General features: G+C 41.9%; 1 protein-coding gene across 4 annotated transcripts in view; it reads right to left on the bottom strand.

Annotated features, from left to right (window-relative positions):
* Positions 1-299: 299 nt before the first annotated feature.
* Positions 300-18,990, bottom strand: part of TPGS2 (tubulin polyglutamylase complex subunit 2) — a 71,351-nt gene continuing 52,660 nt past the window's right edge. For 3 of the 4 annotated variants that reach the window (XM_040479026.1, XM_040479027.1, XM_040479029.1), the window contains 3 exons: positions 7,498-7,611; positions 5,601-5,761; positions 300-4,337 (listed from right to left, as the gene is read on the bottom strand). In XM_040479026.1, coding sequence (XP_040334960.1) covers positions 4,107-4,337; positions 5,601-5,761; positions 7,498-7,611 — 506 coding nt within the window. In that variant the 3' untranslated portion in view covers positions 300-4,106. Of the gene's footprint in view, positions 4,338-5,600; positions 5,762-7,497; positions 7,612-11,557; positions 11,638-18,990 lie in introns of those variants that run through there. The other variant, XM_040479030.1, reaches the window with a different exon arrangement.

Here is an 18,990-nt window from a genome sequence, read left to right as displayed (position 1 = left end):
CACAGCCAGTGAGTGGCAAAAGGCAGTCTGGGAGATACTGTTTGGATGCCAAAACCTTTGCAGTGTATCAGCAACAGACTTCGTGATGGCCAGGTCTTCTGACAGAAGCGGTCTATGAGCTGGAGTGTCCTGCCTCTAAAGTAGTAGCTGCCTTTTCACAATTTGCATAAGCATTGAAATAAATTAGCATTTGCACTTTTTTTTTTTTTTTTTACTTGCTTTGCTTGGTTGTTCCCACCGGTCTATCCTGATTTAAATATGAGGTAACTCAATATTTTAGCACAAAATCATGTATTAACTGAAGTTCAATCTTTTTTAATGGTTCACGGAGTTGCACACCAAGCAGCATGGCTTCCCTCAGTAACACAGTCCCTGTCTCAACAACCACCAAAGACAGGAAACGAGGCAAGATGACCTGAGATTACTTGAGTGGTACTGGCATGTGGCGTTCCACTCCGGAGAGGGCTCTCCTGGTGGACTAGGGCTTCATGGAGAGCTCCGACGTGGAGGATTCTGGAGCAGAGCCTTGGGAGGAAGAGCAGGGACATCTGGCCAGCACTGGCAGGTAGGAAACTATATAGTCATGGAAGGAGAACCATGGTGGTGTTTTAGAAGGAAAGTGAGTGGATCCGGAGGCAGAGCCAGATGGTGCATGTAGGAAGTTAATGGCTGGAAAGAAAGGTTGGAGTCATATTATAAAGGAAGAAGGGAAAAAGACTATTCTGAGTTCTCATCTATTGTCTGATTTAATCTTCACAATAGCTCCATAATGGAGGCTGTGGATTAGCCAGGGAATGCTTAGCTAGAAAAACAATGCAGTCTGGGTTAGCTTAAACCAAAGAAAAAAATGCGTCACAAGACCCCAAGGGTTAAAGTGTAGTCAATTTAAATTGGTATCTACCCACTGTCCAGTCACCTGTGATCAAGGGTGGGGGAGGGGGACCGAATTCTACACAAATACGGCTACTAAGGATGCCATGTGAGTGGATACTGTATTGAATAGAAAACAGAATATATATCATAATCCTTAGAGGAATTGTGAAAATGTAATGGAAAAAACTGTAACTCAGAATTATGTAAAAAAATTAAAATTGGAAGGGTAAAGACTAGATATATAGATAAAACATGCTTGGTCATTAGAATTGTTGAGACCAAGTGATGTGTACATGGGATTCATTATTCTGCATATCTTTGTAAATGTTTAAAATTCTCCTTAATAAAAAGTTAAAAAAATACATAGTTCACACAGGGTCCCTTGGTCCTTCTGTTCCAATCATTGTACATGCTTTACTAGATTAAAAACAGACTTGAAGTTCTTTTCCATGCAAGGAAGACACAACCACCTAGACTCATTAAGTAGAAAGTTTCAGACTCGGTAAGCATTATTGTCAGAATTCCAGCTGACTACAAGTCCTGATGTCTGTATTTCCTTGCAATTTTGATTTAGTGGGTCTGGAAAGGGATTTGAGTGTCTTCTCCCCTAGTGACTCCTTCCAACTCCAGTGACACTGATGCATGTTCAAGTTTGGGGAGCACAGCTTCAAGGGATTCTATGGATTATTATATGCAAGTCATAATATCCTTGGTTTGGGTCCTTCTCTGCTATAGGACTCAAGCAGCGTGATGATGTGGTACTTTAAGCACAATCTTAACTACATCAATGCATTATATGGCATTCTGCCATTCATTCTCATTTTGTGATTCCAGCATAGTGTCTTTTTCTTGGGCAACTGATTTATAGAGCCTACTGCCATTTTAATTGCTTTTGTTTCAAAACATAAATCTCATGGATGAGTTTTTATCTCCCATGTAGCACACTCAGCTTACATGTTGTCTGAAGTCTTTCCCCAGGAATGCTCCTGCCTTCCTTTACCAGGGCAGCAGCACAGAGGGCCCTGTACTCAATGGGCCACACCCTTGGTTTAATGCTCTCCTGTTGTCTGAAGGTCTTAATGTTGTTTCTGAACTTGTGTTTTGTAAGTGAAGTCTCATGCAGTATGTGCCCACTGTTCCTCACCAACCCACTCAGAGCCTTCGTGATGTCTGTATGCACAAAATTCCAGCAGACCCGTGATGCAGGAGTTGAGAGGAGATGCAAAGTAAATATAAGCAAGTTATTCCTACAACTAAGTGGGGCCCCGAGAGCCCTAAGAGGCCACACTATTTAAACCAGACTTTGAACGCAAAAAGAAGGTAACAGCATTCTAAGCAGCATGAATGACCATGGAACCCTGTCATATCCTTTTTTACTCATGTTACTTTTTTTTTAAAGTTTTTATTGTACTCATGTCATTAGCCATTTACTCACTTCATTAGCCATCCACTTATGCTGAATATAAGAAAAAACGAAAACAAAAGGCAGCCCATAGTTCTTTCAGTCCTTCCTTACTCATTAGTAAGCTGAAAGAATAAGAATGTGTACATACGAAGAAGTGAATAATTGAGATAGGTTTTTTCGGTTTTTTTTTTTTTGTTTTGGCAGTGTTTCCAGTGTTCTAGTAAGGACAAAATACATATACGTACAATATGTGCACATAAACTATGAAATGCAAATTATCTAATTTTGGTGATTCTACACAAGTTCACTGCCCTTCTAGTTGTAGTTTAAAACTGGAATTGCATAATACAAAGATGAATAAAGTTAATGCTAATAATTTAGAATTTAAATTTTTCGTTACTTAGAACAGTATTAAGTAGAAAATAAAAATCCACCGTAACAAGATGTGAGAGACCATGGAAGAAAGGGAGAACATTTCAATGCCTTTAATGGTACTATTTCCCTAATTTCTGGACTTCTTCTGTGCTGGGCCCTACACATCAGCTAGCTGCCCGAGTCTTCATGCTCTCCTTTCCTCACCAGAACCCCCATCCTCTGCTATATCCTAAGAGGGCTCCTGCTGATGTGAAGGGCTCTGCTGCCCTCCTGGGTCTTCTGCTGCCTCACCTGTGGAAAGCAGAACGGGGCCAGGCCTGACTTCAAAGTACCTCAGGGGACTCAACAAGCACTAGAGGAAGGGTGCTTGCCACAGGAGAGGATGACAGGACTTCTCAATCCCCTTCTGACCCTGACTTGTTCTGGAGTAGCAGCCACAGGCTGGAATCACTTATCTGGTGTTATTGGTTCTCCCTTTGGTTTGATCAGTTTTGGAAGAAAAATATTTCTAAAAGACTAAGACTTCAGCTCTCTTCCTTGACAGCTTGGTCCCTCTTTGTCCCTTTCTGCCACTCCATGAATTGTTGGAAGCAGTTAGAAGGCAGAGCAGGTGGAAAGCTCTTGTCAACAGTGGTTTTACCAAAATTCTTTATGAAGAGTCCTGTAGACAATACTTGGGAGTTTTTGTTTTTAAATGGTTCAAGTACAGCAGATCACTTCCTCTTAAAAAAAAATTAAGATAATGTTGACAAACTTTATAGCAATCTGAAAAGGGAGAAGAGAATTACTTATGAAAAATAAAAAGAACATGTACAATTGTATCTTCAAGAATTTTCATGGACCATTATGACCCATCAAATTAAGGTATCCACATTTTCTAACAAAAATGAACCAAGAAAGGGCAGCATGAAAATATTCTAACGCAGTGCTGCCCAACAGAACTTTCTGTGATGATGGAAATGTTCCATTATCTCTGTGTTGTCTAATACAGAATCTACTAGTCACATGAATACTCACAACATGGCTAATGCAATTGAGGAACAGAATTTTTCATATAAACAGCCACATGTGGCTAGTGGTTACTAACTGAAGAATACAGTTCTAATGTCTCATGGGTCAAAACCAGCGATTTCCTCAGGGGCCTTCTTTAATCATGGCTGAGGGATGCAGAGGAGTGGGGGTGGGGAGAGGGGAAAGCCCTGAACAGATTATTTAGCTACTTAGTAAGTTCTGAAGCTCTCCACAGCTTTTGGAGGCTGGGGGTGAGGAAAGGACTCTGGGGGAGACCTGAGAATGCCCTTGAACTCCTGGCTAATGCCAACAGGAGTAAAAGGACTAGGATTTGGCTCACTTAGATGGCGAAGAGGCCTGTGGTGCTACACACAGAATCGGAGGCTTGGGCCATCTGTACATGGAAATCATCGCTGTGGGGCTGGCAGGGATGTGGAGGTGCTCATTTGCGGACAGGGTTTCCAGGACTAAAAGAGGATTTAGAGGTGGAAGGAGGACCTGAGGGCCCTTTCTGGCCACCTGCAGGCTGGACAGGCCCTTTCTTTTTGGGGCTTAAGGTCTTGTTCTTGCTCTTGAACACTTTGCTGGGATCCAGCTTGTTCACGAAGGAGTTGGTCTCTTCTGCGAGTAGGTTTGTGTTGTAGGTGATGGGTTTATACATGTTGAACCATTGCTGTAAGGCAGAATTGGGAAAGCGGTCACAATTCAAAGGAGAAATGCCACTGTTTATGCTTTTTAGTGGGGACCCAGGGGACAGAGGTCTGGGGAGATGGGGCAAAGAGAGCAAAAGGCTTTCTGAAAAACTGCCTTGAAAATCTGTTAGTACTTCCTTTAAGTGAAAGTGATGGCACACACATTGCTTCATGAGGTCTCATAACCTTTACAATAAACGCAGCGCGAGGACTAAGAATGTAAGTAAACATCCTTCCTTCTGATCTAGTGAGCCCTGAGTGTGGGATGTTAGGTCCCAGATCATCAGTGTTCTTCTAATTGTTCTGTCCTCAAACCAGCCACTGCCCATCAGGTAGACTGGGCAGTGCCTTCCTCACACGGAAGGTGCATAACAGAGGCCAGTAGCTGGCCTTGGCTGAAGGCAGGTGCCTGTTGGTGCTGTCTTCCCCTTCTGGGCAAAGAGCATCACATTTATTGATGTCACAGGGCTGACTGGATGATGCTGTTATGCGACATTTGAGCAAAGTGGGGCCCACCAGATGAATACATACATGGAGCTGAATCCCTCATTTATTGTCACCCAGCCTAAGTTCTTCCGGGCATACCAGGCGGCATATGAGCATTACCTGGCGATCGTATGTTTGAAGTGTTGCCCAGATGTGTAATATAAACGAGACACATCCATACAGTGGAATATTCTGTATCACTAAAAAGGACAACTCTGTATGTACTGTAGGAAGTGAGCTCCAAGATGGAATGTTAAGTGAAAAGAAGGTTGCAGAACGATGTGAAAGGTGTATTATTGCAGTTGTGATTTAGAAAAAAGGAACCAAAAATCGTATGCATGCATGCATACTTTCTAGGCAGTAAAGTGTCCTGTGAAAGGCACAAGAAAAGGGGAACAGTGGCTGCCTCTGGGGAAGGCTGGGAGGCTGGAGAATCTGGGAGTAAGAGACTGACTTTTCACTTTTCCTGTATCTACATACTATGCAAAACAACTTGACCTAAGCCCTCAATAAAATTTAATTAGAAAGTAAACTCCCAGGTGATCCTGAGGATCAGTCAAGTTTGGGAACCACTTGGTTCAGTATAAAGTGAGGCTGTCTACCTACACTGGAATCATCTGCCTTGCATTATGAAGATGCAGGTTCTTGGGCTCCATCCCGGGTCTTCTGAATCAGACAGGGAAACTGAGAATCTACAACATAAGCATCTCAGTAGATTCTGATAGTCCAGTTTGAGATGATAGGTGTCCCTCCCTTACCTTGGCCTGTGGGCTAATGCCGTAGCTGGTGAAGGCGTACTGCCACTGTGGCAGGCCCAGGTGTGTGATGAGCAGGCGATAGTAAGCGGTAAAGGTATCTGTGAGAAAATGCCAGTATAACGCTCTGTCCAGGAACCAAATCTCAGCGTCTTGCGCCAATGCTGAAATAGCAGACAAAAGAAATGAATGCATGGTGTAACACTTTTCTTTTTTTTTTTTTTTAAATCTTTTATTTTTGAGAGAGAGACAGAGCGTGAGCAGGGGAGGGGCAGAGAGAGAGGGAGACACAGAATCCGAAGCAGGCTCTAGGTTCCGAGCTGTCAACACAGAGCCCCATGTGGGGCTCGAAGTCACGGACTGCAAGATCATGACCTGAGCTGTAGTCGGACGCCCAGCCGACTGAGCCACCCAGGCACCCCACACTTTTCTCCTTTTATCTGTAACGTCAAAAAAAAAAAAATTCCAATACTTCAAGGATGTAAAATTAAAGTTCCCTCCCCCCAACCTCCCAGGCCTATGCTCCAGTGGCCACTGTTAGGCATTTCATCGGTATTGTTTTTTACAGATTCCTGATCAGTCAGCTGACTGCCCTGTGTGCTTGGCACTGGCCTTCTGTGCACTCAGGCTCTCCATTCAGCCACCCCTGCTCCAGTGGGACATACTGTGATCTCAGCTTTCCTGATGGAAGCAGACTCTGAATGGCTCTGGTCTTCTGAAGAGGTCTCCATCAGGAATCTGAGGGGCTGTGAGCAGCCACTACGGAGGAGCCCAACCAGCACCCGTCCTGGATCCCACCTGTGCTGCTGCGAGAGGTCCCGGCTGAACTGAAGAAGGCACTATCACACCAGCTCTCACCTCATTTGCTTCTGACACTCCACTCTTCCTACTGCAGACCTCTAATCTAGTGCAACTCCTGTCTAATGGACTTAATGTCTCCCTAAGTGGCCCCAACCCTCCAGTCTCTTCCTTTTCCAAGACTGCTTGTGGTCACATACACTTGCATCTCAATTCTGCCATTCTTCTATTGAACAACCTTGACTTCACACTGTCAGGTCCAAACTCCTGCCAAGCTCTGCATGAAGGGGAACAACTGGCCTCTGGCTTCATCTCCTCCCCATCCACAAGATGAACCGGGCAGCCCAATGAACTGAAGTTATCTGTCACTCCTTCCAAATCAGTTGCACTTTCCCATGGTGTAACTTTACTGTGTGTCTTTGCCTGGATGCTTCCTTAACTCCTCTTGTACCACACCTTCCCATAACCCAATATGTAGATGGAAGGCTACTTTGCAAAGATGGCCCCTCTTTTCTCCAGGGGCAAAATCCTGACGTCTGTATCTTCTCACCCCTACCAGGCAGAGAGCTACTAAAAGAGGGCTCAGCCTTGTCTACAGTCCCTAAGCCAGGGCCTGAACTGCTGTTGGGGGGCGGGGGGCAGATAATAGTTGCTTCAACAGAGGCTGGAGGCTTTTACTCTGGCTTTCTCATCTGAGGTCTTTAGCTTGAGGTTTACTAATTCAGGTTTTTAGTGCTGTCAACTTGCCTATGTATAGAAGTATACTAGAAGGATAATGCTTTTCCTGGATGCTTTCCTAATGTGTCAGCCTGCTAGAGGAGCCTATAAACAGAATGACCATTTCTTTTACTTTTTACTTGCTTAGTATCCTACTCCCACTATTTTGTAGTAACTCACAAATGATGACAGCTTAAAAAGACTCTAGTGATTGGCCTAGAAGGAGATGCTCAGGGAGGACCAGATTTCTCAGTCTTGGCATCTCCAAGAGACCCAGTGGCATCTCATGAGTCCAGAGAGGAGTGTGCCTTTTGTGTGAGGACCGGAGAGCAGGGTCATCCATGCCACACCCAACGGCAGCCCCATGCTTGTCGCTGATTCTTACCTGGCTTCCCTCTTTTGTAGACAAGGCAAACTTTCCCATTCCCATCGCAAGGATCCAGCTCAAATATCACACTTCGAGAATCAAAGTGAGGCTTCTCTGGCTGGTTCTCACTGGCTGCAAATCCAGAAGTTAATGGTCATGTTCAAACATACTCAACTCAAATACATACTTAATTGTCCAGTTTTGCTAGGGTGAGGAAAAAAAAAACCACAAAAATGGAAAAAACCTTATCTCAGACATAGTCTTTTAAAAAAAATATTAGAGAAAAAGAGAAAGTGGGTGTGCATATGTGGAGGGGAGGGGCAGAGAGACAGGGAGAGAGAACCCCAAGCAGGCTCTGCGTTCACAGAGCAGGGCCCAACATGGGGCTTGATCCCACAAACCAGTGAGATCATGACCTGAGCTGAAATCAAGAGTCAGATGTTTAACCGACTGAGCCACCCAGACGCTCCTCTCAGACATATTCTTAACGACTGTTTCCAATGTGGGCCAAATGAATTCTATACTCTAAATGCCCAGGATCGTATCCATGGTTCAAGCCTTCTGTCTGGGCTTCTCCATCACCAAAAGACAGTATCACGCAATCTGGGGGAAGGTGGCACAAGGAAAACAACCTGAACTTGCTGAGAATGGGAATACATAAAGGCTAAGTAATCTGGCCCGATGTTGACACAACTGTTCTTTTCCCCAGATAACTGCTTTCTCCTCATTTATAGCACTTTTTTAAAAAAAAAATCTTAATTTTAGAGCAAGTGCATGTGAGCAGGGGCAGAGAGAGAGAATTTTAAAAAAATTTTTTGAAGTTTATTAAGAGAGCGAGCAGGGAGGAGCAGAGGGAGAGAGAAAGAATCTCAAGCAGGCTCTCAGGTGTCAGCAAAGAGCCTGACGTAGGGCTCAAACCCACAAACCGTGAGATGACCTGAGCTGAAATCAAGAGTTGAACGCTCAACTGATTAAACTACCCAGGCGCCCCACTATGATCTTTTGATTAGAATCTCCTTTCCTCTGTCTAAAATGCATGTTTATAATATTTAATGTTATTTTATAATTAGTGCTAAGTCTGGCTCAATTAGAAATACTATTTTTTTACTTATACATATAGCCATACATGTAATTTTATACAAATGTGTTTGTTTACATTTCTAACAAAAAAAATTTAAGAAATTAAAAATTTTTAAATAATTAAAAATTATTTCTTAAAAATTTTTAAAATTTACATCCAAGTTAGTTGGCATATAGTGCAACAATAATTTCAGGAGCAGATTCCTTAATGCCCCTTACCCATTTAGTCCATCCGCCGTCCCACAACCCCTCCAGTAACCCTCTGTTCTCCATATTTATGAGTCTCTTATGTTTTGTCCCCCTCCCTGTTTTTATATTATTTTTCTTTCCCTTCCCTTATGTTCATCTGTTTTGTATCTTAAAGTCATCACGTGGGTGAAGTCATATATTTGTCTTTCTCTAATTTTGCTTAGCATAATATCCTCTAGTTCCATCCTTGTAATTGCAAATGGCAAGATTTCATTCTTTTTGATTGCCAAGTAATACTCCATTCTATATATATGCCACATCTTCTTTATTCATCCATCGATGCACATCGGGCTCTTTCCATACTTTGGCTATTGTTGATAGTGCTGCTATAAACATTAGGGTGCATGTGTCCCTTTGAAACAGCATACCTGTATCCCTTGATTAAATACCTACTAGTGCAATTGCTGTAGTTCTATTTTTAGTTCTATTTTTAATTTTTTGAGGAACTTCCATACTGTTTTCCAGAGTGGCTGCACCAGTTTGCATTCCCACCAGCAGTGTGAAAGAGATCCTCTTTCTCCACATCCTCGCCAACATCTGTTGTTGCCTGAGTTATTAATGTTAGCCATTCTGACAGATGTGAGGTTTTGATTTGTATTTGATGTTTTGATCTCATTGTGGCTTTGATTTGTATTTCCCTGATGCTGACAGTGATTTGATCATTTTTTCATGTGTTGGTTGGCCATCTGGATATCTTCTTTGGAGAAGTACCTATTCATGTCTTTTGCCCATTTCTTCACTGGATTATTTGTTTTTGGGTGTTGAGTTTGGTAAGTTCTTTACAGATTTTGGATACTAACCCTTTATCTGATATGTCGTTTGCAAACATCTTCTCCCATTCCACCAGTTGCCTTTTGGTTTTGCTGATTGTTTCCTTCACTGTGCAGAAGTTTTTATTTTGATGAGGTCCCAATAGTTCATTTTTGCTTTTGTTTCCCTTGCCTCCGGAGATGTGTTGAGTAAGAAGTTGCTGTGGCCAAGGTGAAAGAGGTTTTTGCCTGCTTTCTCTTCGAGGATTTTGATGGCTTCCTGTCTTACATTTAGGTCTTTCATCCACTTTGAGTTTATTTTTGTGTATGGGGTAAGAAAGTGATCCAGGTTCATTTTTCTGCATGTTGCTGTCCAGTTTTCCCAGCATCACTTGCTGAAGAGACTATCTTTATTCCATTGGATATTCTTTCCTGCTTTGTCAAATATTAGTTGGCCATGTGTTCGTGGGTCCATTTCTGGGTTCTCTATTATGTCCCATTGATCTGAGTGTCTGTTTTTGTGCCAAAACTAAAAAAAAAATTTTAACATGGCTTTCCTCTCTCCTAGAGGTTATACTTTCATACTCTTTTTGATCAATTCACGGAGTACAAGTTCTGCCTGGCTTCCCCCTCTCTATGCTGTAGGCTGGAAAACTCTCTTGAAGTAATAAGCTGAGGTTCCCTTTATTTCCATCTTTCAGGCTCATTGTCCTCCACTGCCTGATGGTCAGTGTCTTGAAATCCATTTTTATATATCTATGTATCTCCAGGTTGGAGGATAAATCAGGTCTGTTACTCCATCTTGGGTGAAATCTAAAGTCCAGATTGTAGGGTCCCACCAAGTTTCAGCAGCCCTGACTGATGATGATCAGGGTCTGTCCTCTGGAGAAAAGTAATAAAAATACGAAACTCACTCAGTGTGGTTCCCTTCTGCCATTTATAGATGCCACTCCAGTTTTTAAAGCTTTTCCAGAGGAGGGGCGCCTCCTGGGCGGCTGAGCGTCTGACTTTGGCTCAGGTCATGATCTCCTGGTTCATGAATTCGAGCCCTGCATCAGGCTCACTGCTGTCAGCACCAGAACTGTCAGCACAGAGCCTGCTTTGGATCTTCTGTCCCCCTCGCCTTCTGCCCACTCCCGCTTGTGTGTGTGTGTGTGTTTTTTTTTTTTTTTTAAAGAGGGGCACCTGGGTGGCTCAGCTGGTTGAACGTCTGGCTTTGGCTCAGGTCATGATCTCCTGGTTCTTGAGTTCAAGACCCACATTGGGCTCCATGCTGACAGCTCAGAGCCTGGAGCCTGATTTGGATTCTGTGTATCCTTCTCTCTCTGCCCCTCCCCCATTTGTGTTCTGTCTCTCTCTCTCTCAAAATTAAACAAATGTTAAAGAAAAAAAAAGAAAAAGCTTTCGCAGAGTAGTCTTGGTATGGTAAAATGTACTCTGCCATTACCAAAAGGTCAATACTTGAGTCTTGCTTCCTTTTTTACCAAATAAACAGTGTCACCTATTTTCAGTTCCTCACCGAAATTTTAGTTTGGTTTTATCTTCGTGTGTACATTAGCATATTGTTGTGCCCAATAATTTCACTCTTGGGAGTACCAGTGGATCTCTTTTTTGTTACCTGTTATTTGTGCTGGTTCTTGTTCATGGCGTTGTTTCTTCATGTGTGTATTTTTTAAAGTAATCATTTTTTGAAAAATTATTTATAAAACAGTTTGAGGTCTAAGGTAATGTTATCTTCCTCTAGGGTAGAATTTTCTTTTTATGTAAGAGCTTTACTGAGATATAATTCACGTACCATACCACTTACTCATTTAAACTATACAATTCAATGGTTTTTTAGTATATTTACAGTTATGCAACCATTAAGACAATCCATTGTAGAACATTTCTCTAGAGTGAATTTGTTTGTTTCTGCTAGGCCCCTGAGGAGCTTAGTAATCTGGAATCAATTTAGTCTAGTTTTGGGATTTAACATGTTCTGGGACACACATAGGACTTACACGTGAGCTTCAGTCCATGTGAAAAATGGTTACTTTCGGTTCATTCAGTCTCCTCTGGTACTGCTCCTCATGGTGCCAACCTGAAAAGCAGGGTAGTTTTTATGGGTGCCAACTTTTCTAAGTCTTGGACTCTGTTTTATCCCCCTGGCTTCAAAACGAGTCCAATTCACAGCTTTCCAGCATCCTCAGTGCCTGTTTGAAAAGGGCAATGTACCCCAGGCAAAAGCAACTCCAAATGCTGCATCTCTTCCCTGGATTTCTGTCTTCTGGATGTTGATCTGATATTACCTCATCATCTTGTTAGCTCTCTGGTAAACATTTTAGGAAGATGGTTTTTGTATTTTGGTCTGACTTCTCAGTTGTCTTTAGCAGGAAGGCTCTCATGAATTACCTGTCTGCCATTACCAGAAGAGGAAGTCTTTTCATCAGTTTAGCTCTGCTCCTAAAAATAACATAGATGAGCTTTGCTTTTTATATTGACAGTCTTTGGTTTTCAAAAGAGAAATTCAGGGGCACCTGGGTGGCTCAGTTGGTTAAGTATCTGACTTTGGCTCAGGTCATGATCTCACAGTTTGTGAGTTTAAGCCCTGTGTCGGGCTCTGTGCTGACATCTCAGAGCCTGGAGCCTGTTTCGGATTCTGTCCTCACCCCCACTTGTGCTCTCTCTTGCTCAAAAATAAATAAATGAACATTAAAAAGAAAAAGGGAAACTTAATCCCAGAACATTTAATATCGTGATTGATCTGTCTTCTTTTATTTCTCTTAATGTTTTGTTTCCTAATTTATGTTTCTTCTTTTCCCTCATTTTTACTCATGTGATTCAATATTATTAGGTTGGTGATATTACTACACATTTTTATTTCTATATTAGTTACTTTCCTTATTTTCACTTGTTTGTATTATTAGATTCATAGGACTCTACCCTTATTTGAAAATAGACCATTATCTCCCCTAATCAAGTGTGGTATGCAGAATTCCAAGACGGCTCCCAGGATTCCTGCTCCTTAATATACAGACCTTTCATGACCTCCTGCCCTTGAGTATAGTCAGGACCTGTGACTATGTTGTAGCCGTTCCCTTGATTATGTTACAAGATAGGAGACTGTTGTAGCAGACTGGAGAGACATTTTCCTGCTAGCTGAGAAGTAAACTGCCATGTTTTGAGAGGGTCATGTGGCTATAATCTGAGGGCAGCCTAACAGAGTTGAGAGTGATCCCTGGCTAACAGCCAGCAACAAACAGGGACCTGAGTCCCACAGCTGTAAGAAACTGAGTACGGCCAACCACTAGTGGGCTTGGAAGAGGTCACTGTGCCATAAATGAGATCACAGCACCAGCTGACACCTTGATTTTAGCCTGGTAAGTAAGACCCTAAGTAGAGAACTCTACTTATGTGTTCTCTTATGAATTCTTGATTCATGAAACTGTTAGATAATAATCTATTATACAAAAATAGAAAATTCAAACATCAAGACACTCTTGTTTTCCCCAGCAAGGTGTACTATTTCTTCCCTATAGTAGGAGGATACCGTCTACTTTCTGCTTCTTTTCCTCTTTTGTCCTACATTTTCTACTAGTAGGGACCCCAGGAACATTCTCTATATTAATTGCTAGGGCTGCTGTAACTAAGTACCAAAGTGAATGGCTTAAACAACAGATATTTGTAGTCTCACAATTCTGAAGGCCACAAGTTCAAGATCAAGGTGTTGGCAGAGTTGGTTCCTTTTGATGGCTATGGGGGAAGAATCTGTTCCATGTTTCTCCCCTAGCTTATGGTAGTTTACTGGCAATTTAGCTTTCCTTAGTGTGTGGAAATACTACCCCAACTCTGCCTTCATCTTCAAATGGCATTCTTCCTATGTCTTCAAGGACACCAGTCATACTGAATTGGGGTCCACCCTACTCCCATACAACCTCATCTTAACTACCTAGATCTGTAATAACCCTATTTCCAAACAATGTCACGTTCTGAACTAGGAGTTAGGAATTCAGTATGAATTTGGGGGGGCATAATTTAACCCATAACACTGTTACATCTTCCCTCTTTCCTTTCTTTTAGGTTTAGCTGAGACAGTACACAGTTGACCCTTGAAAACGATCTGAACTTCATGCGTCCACCTATACATGGATTTTTTACAGTACTATAAATGTATTTTCTCTTCCTTGTGATTTCCTTAATATTTACTCTTCTCTAGCTTAATTTATTATAGGAGTGCATTTACAAATAACATACAAAACATGTATTTATTGATTGTTATTGGTAAGGCTTCCAGTCAACAGTAGGCTATTAGTAATTAAGTTTTGGGGGAGTCAAAAGTTATAAGGGGAGTTTTGACTATATGGAGGGTCACGGCCCCTAAGCTTCTGCATTGCTCAAATATCAACTATAGGTTTTACAATATTCCTTGCACTGCGTCTGTCCCCTTTTCCAAGAGTTCTTACGTAAGAGCTATGGAACACATTCCTAGACATTAAAATTCCTAGACACCTCTTTCAGAGGACGTTTGCTGATCCCTTGTTTCCTTCCCTTTTTATATCCATATCTTGGGACCTCCATTCAGTTGCATTGTCTTTTGGTTAGAGTACTGATGTCCCTGAAGTTTTACACATCCTTACATGTTTGGTCTATATATGTGGGCCTTTTCATTTTTACTCCTTGTCTCTCTGTAACCAGTATATGCTTTCTCTACTTTCCACTGCTGCAAGAAGTCTGATGTCAGTCTGATTATTATTTCTTCATAAGTACCTTAAATTTTTTGCCTAGAAGCCTATAATTCTTTCCCATATTATGTAACGCCTAGGTGTCTCTTTTCTCATGAATTCAGTTTCACTCTCAGAGAGCCCTTTCAATCTGCAGAGAAATTTTCTTGTATCAGTGTTTACTGGCTTTCTATCTAGTGTTTTTCTCTTTCTTGAGCATCTGTAATACCAATGGAAGGTCTTCTGGACCTATTTTCTACTTCTCTCACCCTTCCACCGTTTTCTTCATAATTTCCCCCCCCCCTTTTTTTTTTCAACGTTTATTTATTTTTGGGACAGAGAGAGACAGAGCATGAACGGGGGAGGGGCAGAGAGAGAGGGAGACACAGAATCGGAAACAGGCTCTAGGCTCTGAGCCATCAGCCCAGAGCCTGACGCGGGGCTCGAACTCACGGACCGCGAGATCGTGACCTGGCTGAAGTCGGACACTTAACCGACTGCGCCACCCAGGCGCCCCAATTTTCCCCTTTTAAATACATCTTGCACTTGGTTTATCATGCTATTAACTCAAATCTCAATAATGTTTATATTCTTCAATTCATCAATTGTTTGAGAATCTTTACTGTTCTTCTATAGGAATCCTTTGTGCTGTCTTAATGTCTTTATTCTGATTCTTGTTTTTACTTAGGTTTTCATCTGTATCCTCTAGCAGTTTTATTTCTCTGGTTGTGTTTCCCGATATATCTTTCTTTCTGACTGGCCTCTTTCTGAATACTAAGTACCCTGAAAAGAGTCAGTATTTTTCCAATTAGGTTTTTTGTTTTTCTAATCTTACCTCATTGTAAGTATGTATGTATGTATGTATGTATGTATGTATGTATGTATGTATGTATTTATTTATTTATGAGAGTGAGTGAGAGAACGTACACATGAGTGAGCACAAGCAAGGGAGAAGAGGGAGAGAAAGAATCTTAAGAAATCTCCACAGCTCAGCACAGAGCCTGATGTGGGGCTCGAGCTCATGGTCATGAGATCATGATCTGAGCTGAAATCGCAAGTTGGATTTTAACTGACTGAGCCACCCAGGCACTCCTCCAATTAGACTTAGGTCTAGGGGAGCCTGGTAGCTCAGTCAGTTAAGCATCTGACTTTGGCTCAGGTCATGATCTCATGGCTCATGAGTTCAAGCCCCACATTCTGCTCTCAACATGAAGCCCATTTGGGATCCTCTGTCTCCTTCTCTCTGCCCCTCCCCCACATGTTCTCCAGCTCTGTCTCAAAAGTAATAAACATTAATTTTGTTTGTTTTAAATAAGACTTGGCTCTAACTGCTGGACTATCCTAAAAGGCGTGAACCTAGAAGGTGTCCCAACGCCAACTGGGTATGTAGGACATACCCTATCTCTATGGGTATGTAGGACAATGTGGTCTCTCTCCCTAGCTGTGTCCTTTGCTGAGGGCTCTTGAGATCCTCTCTGGTATCCAGTTCACCTCTATTCTTCCAACTTCAAAGGCGGGGAAGACTCAGTCTACTTATTTAACAACTTCTTTGCCTTCAGGGGTTCAAAAGCCCCAGCACACATAAGAAGGAGATGTGACCTTTCCTCTCTTGAGAACTACATACATCTCTTGAGTGGCAGGCTCTTCCCAGTTTTTGCTCCTGAATTCCTCTAGTACAGGCATAAATTGCTTTGTTGTGCTTTGAACGTTTGTGGCAACCTGTTGAGCAAGTCTACTGTTATCATTTTTCAAACAGCATTTGTTCACTTTGTGTCTGTGTTACATTTTGGTAATTTGTGCGATATTTCAATCTTTTGTATTATTATATTTGTTATGATGATCTTTGATCAGTGACTTTTAAAGTCTGAACCCATTCTTACTCCTTCCTCCCCGCACATTCTAGGTATATGGGGTCATATTTTACATTGTTTTATTCTGCGAATCCTTGACTGATTTTTATGGGTATGTTACTTTTATTGCTATTGTGTTTTTACTTCTCATATTTTTTACTTATTCTTTCCTTCCCAAAGAGTGTCCTTTAATATTTCTTGTAGGGCTGGTTTAATGGTTACGAACGCCTTTTGTTTTTGTCTATATGAGAAAGTCTTTTTCTCTCCTTCTATTCTGAATGATAGCCTTGCTGGTGAGAGTATTCTTGGCTGCACATTTTATCCTTTCAGCACTTTGAATATACGATGCCACTCCATACTGGTCTGCAAAGTTTCTGCTGAATAATCTGCATATAGCATTGTGGGTTTTTTCTTATATGGAACTGTTTTCTTTTCTCTTGCTGCTTTTAAAATATTTTCTTTATCGGGATGGCTAGATGGCTCAGATGGATAAGCGAACGACTCTTGATTTTGGTCAGGTCATGATCTCACGGTCATGAGACTGAGCCCCACGTTGGGCTCCATGCTGGGCGGGAAGCCTGCTTAAGATTTTTTCTCTTTCCTTCTCTGCCCCTTTCCTGCTCATGCTCTCTCTCTCTCTCAAAAGATTGTTTTTTCTTTATAACTACTTTTGCCATTTTAATTACTATGTGTCTTGGTGTGGATCTCCTTGGGTTGATTTCTGGGGGAGATCTCTGTGCTTCCTGGATCTGAATATCTGTTTCCTTCCCTAGACAAGGGAAGTTTTCAGCTACAATTTCTTCAAATAAATTTTCTGCTCCCTTTTCTCTCTCTCCTTCTTGTTGGATCTGTATAACATGAATGTTCTTACAACTTGATGGAGTCACTGAGTTCCCTAAGTCTATTCTCACTTTGCATAATTCTTTTTTATATCATTGTTTAGCCTGATGGCTTTCCTTTACTCTGTCTTCCAGGTCATTAATTCCTTTGCTTCCTCTAGTCTATTCATTCCATTAAGTGCATTTTAAATTTCACTGTGTTCTTCATCTCTGATTCTTTTTTATCTTTGTGTTAAGGGTCTCACTGATGTTCTTCACTCCTTTCTCAAGTCCAGTAAGTATCTTTATGACCATTACTTTAAATTCTCTATTAGGCATACTACTTATATCTGTTTCACTTTGGTCTCTTTCACTGGGGACATATTCCTCAGTCTCATTTTGTCTAACTCTGTATCTGTTTCTGTGTGTTAGGAAAGTCAGCTATGTCTCTTGCTCTTCAAAGTAATGGCATTATGACGAAGCATTCCTGCAGTGCCCTACAGTACAGTGTCCCCTGTTCACCAGGACCTGGCGCTTCAGGTATGTTTCTTATATGTGTTGTGTGTGTCCTATTGTGTCCTAGGTACCTTTTCCTTCAGTGCAGTCATCTGCAGAAGCTCTCTTGGCCTACTGTGGGCAGTGTTTGGTCTCCAGCCAGGGTAGAGGTGTGTTTTAACAAGGTATGCACAGTCTGCTTGCAAAATGAGACCTGCTGCCACTGCTTCTCTGCCAAGTGTGCATGGGCGGGGCACTCAGCCTTAACAAGGCACCCCTCGGCCTTCTGCAGGGCCTGCTACAGCTGCTGTCAGAGTCGCTGCTGCAGAGACAGAGGCCCTGCAAAATGCAGGGATGGGGAGATACAGTGCTGGTGAGGTCTGCACTGATTTTGATGTTATTATTGTAATTGTTATGAAACACACCTGCAGAAGGCAGCAAACGATTAACGTATATGTTCTGACTGTACCACTGGCTATTATTCCCCCATCTCTCTTCCTCTCCTCAGGCTTCTCTGTTCTGTGAGACACAACAATAATGAAATTAGACCAATCAGTAACCCTACAGTGAATGCCCTTTGAAGGTTCAAGTGAAAGGAAGAGTCGCATGACTCTCACTTTAAATCAAATGCTAGAAATGATTAAGCTTTGCACTGAAGGCATGTTGAAAGCCAAGACAGGCCGAATGCTAGGCTTCTTGTGCCAAACAGCCCAGTCATAAGTGCGAAGGAAATTAAAAGTGCTACTCTGGTGAACACCTGAATGATAAGGAAGTAAAACAGCTTATTGCTGATACGGAGAAAGTTTTAGTGATCTAGATAGAAGATCAAACCAACCATCACATTCTCTTAAGGCAAAGTCTAATCCAGATCAAGACGTTAACTCTCTTTAATTCTATGGCTGACAGGTGAGGAAGCTGCAGAAGAAAAGTCTGAAGCTAGCAGAGGTTAGTTCATGAGGTCTGAGGAAAGAAGCTGTCTCTATAACATAAAAGTGCAAGGCAAAATAGCAAGTTATCCAGAAGATCTAGCTAAGATAATTAATGAAGGTGCTGGCTAAATAGCAGGTTTTCAATGTAGACCAAACATCCTTCTATTAGAAGAAGACACCACCTAAGACCTTCAAAGCCTCAAAGGACAGGCTTACTCTCTTTGAAAGGACTACTGTAGCTGGTGACTTGGTGGAAGCCAATGCTCACTGACCATTCTGAAAATCCTAGGGCCCTTAAGAATTATGCTAAATCATCTCTGCCTTGCTCTAAAAATAGAACAACAAAGCTTGGATGACAGTACATCTGCTAACAACATGGTTTATTGAATATTTTAACCCCATTGTTGAGACCAACTGTTCAGAAAAAAAGATTACTCTCAAAATATCACTGTTTATGGACAATGCACTTGGTCCATCTGATGGAGATGTACCATGAGATTAATGTTCTCATGCTTGCTAACACAACATCCATACTGCAACGCATGGATCAAGAAGTCATTTCAAGTTTTAATGTTTAAGAAACTGAAACAGTCTGGAACTGTGCACCCGTGGGATCTCCTAGGGATGCCTATGCTAGTGTC

This window comes from Herpailurus yagouaroundi, unplaced genomic scaffold, assembly GCF_014898765.1.
Source record: "Herpailurus yagouaroundi ecotype Mexico unplaced genomic scaffold, PumYag 142, whole genome shotgun sequence".
In the NCBI taxonomy this organism is placed as follows: domain Eukaryota; kingdom Metazoa; phylum Chordata; class Mammalia; order Carnivora; family Felidae; genus Herpailurus; species Herpailurus yagouaroundi.
This window is presented reverse-complemented; position numbering and strand designations above follow the sequence as displayed.